Source organism: Gadus macrocephalus, chromosome 10, assembly GCF_031168955.1.
Source record: "Gadus macrocephalus chromosome 10, ASM3116895v1".
Taxonomy (NCBI): domain Eukaryota; kingdom Metazoa; phylum Chordata; class Actinopteri; order Gadiformes; family Gadidae; genus Gadus; species Gadus macrocephalus.
The window spans coordinates 16561663-16566402 of NC_082391.1; the positions used below are offsets into that span (position 1 = coordinate 16561663).

The window sequence follows — 4740 nt, forward strand, 5'->3', positions numbered from 1 at the left end:
ACCACTGGCTGCCGGTGTGTGTCTGAATAGGAGACATATCTCTAGACACAAGATGGCCGCCCTGTAGGGCTCCGGGCCCTCCCGCTCTCCTTGGAGGGAAAACAGGAGCAGAGCAGTCCATTTGCACAAGCTGGTATCCCATTAGAGATGCACAGGCCCGGGGCCCCCTAACCTGAGGCCCCAGGGTCACGGCAACGGTCGTCGGACCGCGAATGATGTAGCGAATGCAAATGCATCATTATTTTTGGGTTTTTATACAAAAGGGAAATATACGGGAAGTAATAACCCCGTCAGCGATGCAATCAATCCGTTATCGGGGAACCTCCAAATTGAATTGCGAGGCGTTAGATGAGATTACTTGTAGCGCTGGTAGGAGTGGAGCCGCGTGGGGCCGGACGTGGGTGAGGAGAGCTTGGCAGGGTGTGAGAGTCACCAGGGGACGGGTGATCGACTGAGAGCAGACCGGGGAATCGATACAGTTGTTGGCTGCAGTGTAATAGGCCTGGATGTTAAAGCTCCATGTTTATCGGGCTGTGTAAGAAGGAACCGAATAGAATAGTCCAATAGTGAATGTTGATGCACAATCATGCATGCCCGCCCCCAACACACACACAAACACACACAGAAACACACACACACACACGCACACACACACCCGTACACACACACACACACACACTTGCTTTCAGGCGCACATATTCAACTAATACTATGTCCAGGGAGGCAAAGACAAAATAGCCACAAAATAGGGCGTTTAATCTTCCTCAGATTCAATAAGTCTCAGGTGACGGAGAACAAAGAAAGGCCAGAGGAAAACAATGATGAAAAACATCGCTAACAAACAAACGCAGCAACTTTCCTCAACACTATTGTGTTGTTCTGCAAGATGTTAAACACAACACAAAGCTCTGTTCAAAAGGGCTTCAATCGAAGCTAGGGAGGGCCAGAAACGTAGGAGGCTTTGAATCGCAATTACCGTAAATCCAAAGCGCGATCGGCTACATCAGCACCCTCAAGAGGGTCTCTTTCACACCAGAAACCCCCTGACACAAAGCAATGCCTCTACTCACCCGGTCTTGGCGAAGTTGGTCCAGTAGGTCATGACCACGGCGCTGAGCATGACGTCGTTCTTGGAGAAGTTGCAGGGGAACAGGTCGGTGGGGCCGATCATGGGGATCCCGAACACGTAGGGCACCTCGTCGCCGTGCGCCGCGTCCGACCACGCCGGCTTCATCAGGCTCTGGCAGTGGTGGTAGAAGGCGTAGAAGTAGGTGGGCGAGCCGTAGCGGGCGTGCAGATCCGCCGTCACCACCGACGGCTCCACCCACTGGTGGTCGGTGAACAGCGCCACCAGGGTCTTGCGCCGCGTCTCGGGGTTGTCCCGGTCGGCCCAGTCCGTGTACATGAACTTGATGGTCTCCCGCAGGGTGTCCTTGCCCTCGGGGTACCCGTACAGGCTGTCCACGAAGTCCGACACGGAGAAGTCAAAGTCGTTGCCCGACACGCCGTCCTCGGAGTCGACCACGTTCTCCACGAAGCGCAGGCCCTCGCCCTGGTTGACGCCCAGCATGATGTCGTAGTTGAGGAACTCGCCCTGCTCCATGAGGATCTCGGGGTCGTCGGGGATGACGTCGCCGTCGATCACCGGCCCGAACGCCACATGGTAGCGCGCGGGCTGGATGTCCTGCTCCACCAGCTCCCGCCAGCCTTTCTTCCGCAGGCAGTCCACCATGTCCATCGTGTCCAGGACGTTACAGCCCACCTTCTCCGCCAGATGACGGGTGTATTTGACCGGCTGGTAGTTCACCGCCCAGCTAGACAGGGCCGAACCGCTCTGGATGATGGCTCGATGGAACAGGCCTGTGTGGACAAGGAGAGAGGTATGGGGGGAAAAGCTGTTAGATGTAGATTCCGATTAATTTTTGGTGGTACAATGCGTTACTTAATGTATAAGGTAGTGCTTTGTTTGGTCAAACGTTGCATTTGCTGGTCTAATCAAAAAGAGTCTATCAGGAGCCCGCGCGATAAGCATAACAAAGGCCGGGCAGAGTGCAAGTCCTCGTTGCTACACACAATACAATAATGAAATCATGGCTGCGATAATGAATGTGCAGATGGTGTCTTTGCAAAGACAGCATGCAGACAGGAGAGAAAATCAGCATTCTCGCTCTCATCTTGTGTTGTTCCATCCATCTCCATCCTGCACCAAAATAATGAACTTGGTGTTTCCTGTCAGAAACAGATGCTACCCGTGTAGGCCTTGCTGCAAAGGAGCATCAGAAAGTTAGCAGACCATGCCATTTCGTACAAAGGATAAAAACATCATCCACGCCACCACCTCACCTCAGTTCTTTTTCTGCTGAGAATAACAAAGGCTGGCGGCGTTTTAACTGATCTTTACTTAATTGATTGTGTGCTTTCAACCTTAAGTGTAGGTTGAATTTTGCGGGCTAAAAGACTGCAATTATATAGCCACAGATTCCATTCGCACACACCCACCGACTCTCACTCTCCTCTGTGTTTCCACCATCTCTCTCATCTTCTTTGTCTTTCAAGCACACCTTTCAGCACAGACGATACACACACAACCGTTTATGCTTAAAAGATGAGCCACATCTACCATTATGTCAATTAAATAAAAGCAGGCTGTGGGAGGGAAGCTAAATATAGAAATTAGCAGCAGGGATTGAGGAACCAAGTATTTTTTTATCGGTAGTCAAGCATTTCAGTAGCAGAGCATCGTAAGCACTGTCTGTGGAGAGGCTTTCGCAAAGGAGACACAATAAACAAACCAAAATTGTCTCCCATTCACAATCAGCAGATAAGAGCAACGTAGCCCCAGAGCACCTTTTTCGATGCGGCAGTATCGCTGGCAAAAGGCTTTTGAAAGGGAGACGTTTCCGAAGGTAAAGCAGGAGGGAGAAGGAAAGGCTTGTTGCTCCCACGCTGTCGGCTTTTGTTTGGGGTTTGCTCAGAGCAAAAACGACTCCTCTCTCTCCACCACGCAGCAGAACAATACAACCCTATTTACGAGGGGAAAGAAATTGCATAATTACATTCCTGGAAATGATCTCCCATTAATAGAGGCGAGAGGGGGGGGAAGTCTAGCTTATTTCCGCCTGGCCTCTGCTTTGTGTCTGCCGTGTCTGGGCACCATACATCTGTCTGAGATTCGTAAAGGACGTTTTATTTGCTATCAAAGTCTTGCAGGAAGCTGGAGTAGCAAATCACCGGCTGGTTCACAGGTTTATCGCCAGCTTAATAGGTAAAACAAGACACCGGTAGAGCTACGCTCGGAGGAAGCATCCCTGTCTGAGGCATATACCAAGAATAAATATTTGTACTCTTGGGTACTCCGGAGCACGCCTGCTGAAATAGAGCCGGGTTTATTAGCATGATATATCACAAGATAAGATGACATTGCGGAGACAAAAGACAAGCAGAGGAAGATGAAGCGCTCAGACTTAGTTGCAGATATTTCTGTGTCTATGTGGGCGGCGGTGTCTACACCTCAGTGTTTATGAGGTAAACTGTAGACCTGAACGCCAAAATATCACTTTAGTCTTAATCATAAGCAGTGGGGGGGGGGGGGGGGGGGGCACTCATGATTTTTTTCTTTCATGGCAAAGATGAGGTGTTTATTTACAGAGCTATTTACATTTATTACTCTGCCCATAGTAAATAGAATAAATGTGTCTTGGCAAGTGAACTGTTAAATGTTTCCATGGCTAGTGTGTTTACTTGGGTCTGGCACAAATGTGCCTTTTGGGGGCACATTTTATTGTGCAAGCTTTGTACACAGTTGTACTGTGTGTGTGTCTGTGTGTCTGTGTATTTGTTCATGTGTGTTTGTGTGCAATCAAGGTGTCACTGGCTTGTAGTGGATTGCCTGTCTGATTCGATGTACTGTGTGTGTTTGTGAATGTCGGTTCAAACGTTTGTCTGCCTCTGTGTGTGTGTGTGTGTGTGTGTGTGTGTGGTTCAATCAAGGTCTCAGCGCCTTATAGTGGGGTACCTGTCTGATTAAATTCACTGTGTGTGTGCGTGAGTGCAAAGCTGTGTGTGTGTGTCTGTGCTTGTACAACTGTGTCTCTCTATATGTGTGTGTGTGCACGTGTGCGCGCGCGCGTGTGTACTCATGTGCACACAGCCTCATCTTCAGAGGACGAAGGCCATTGGTCGCCTTAGGCCCCTCCCCCTGCGGCACTGGGCTCCTGTGGACGGTCGTCTCGGCAGGATGGTGGCCCGCGCGCCGTCTCGCCGAGAGGAAGCAGATGTCAAGGATTTTACCCACTTGAAAGCATTAGAGCGTCGGCCGCAAGATGAAAGATGGCCGCCCGGAGGCAGAAGGCAGGGGGGGGGGGGGGGGGAGGGGGGGGTGGGGGGGGAGGGGGGGGAGAGGGTGGGGGGGGGGTGATGTGGTGGTGTGTGTCTGCGTGCTGAGGCTTAATCCTGCTCTCCCTCCCTTCTCCTCCTCCCCCCCCGTCGGGGCCTAGCACTTCGTCCCTCCCTCTCTCTCCTCTTTTCCCTCCTACCCCTCATATTTGCATCCCGGAGATTTCTGACCGTGCTGTCGTAAACGGTCTCACAGCCGTCATGGTGTTAGTGAGGGGGGGGGGGAGGGGGGGGGAGGGGGGGGGGTAGTCCAATGATCCTCCCCTCCTCCCCCACCACCCCCCAAAACGCCACCAAAACCCTGCAACAGCTTATACAACGCCATAACAGCTTTGGTCACAGCCC

At 51.6% G+C, this 4740-nt stretch overlaps 1 protein-coding gene across 1 annotated transcript; it reads right to left on the reverse strand.

Annotated features, from left to right (window-relative positions):
• Positions 1 to 400: 400 nt before the first annotated feature.
• LOC132466534 (neuroligin-3-like) lies at positions 401 to 2301 on the reverse strand. Its single transcript, XM_060063786.1, has 2 exons — positions 2250 to 2301; positions 401 to 1860 (listed from the first exon to the last, which is right to left on the reverse strand). The coding sequence occupies exons 1-2, from the start codon at positions 2299 to 2301 to the stop codon at positions 1067 to 1069; spliced, it is 846 nt and encodes a 281-aa protein (XP_059919769.1). The 3' UTR covers positions 401 to 1066.
• Positions 2302 to 4740: the final 2439 nt, after the last annotated feature.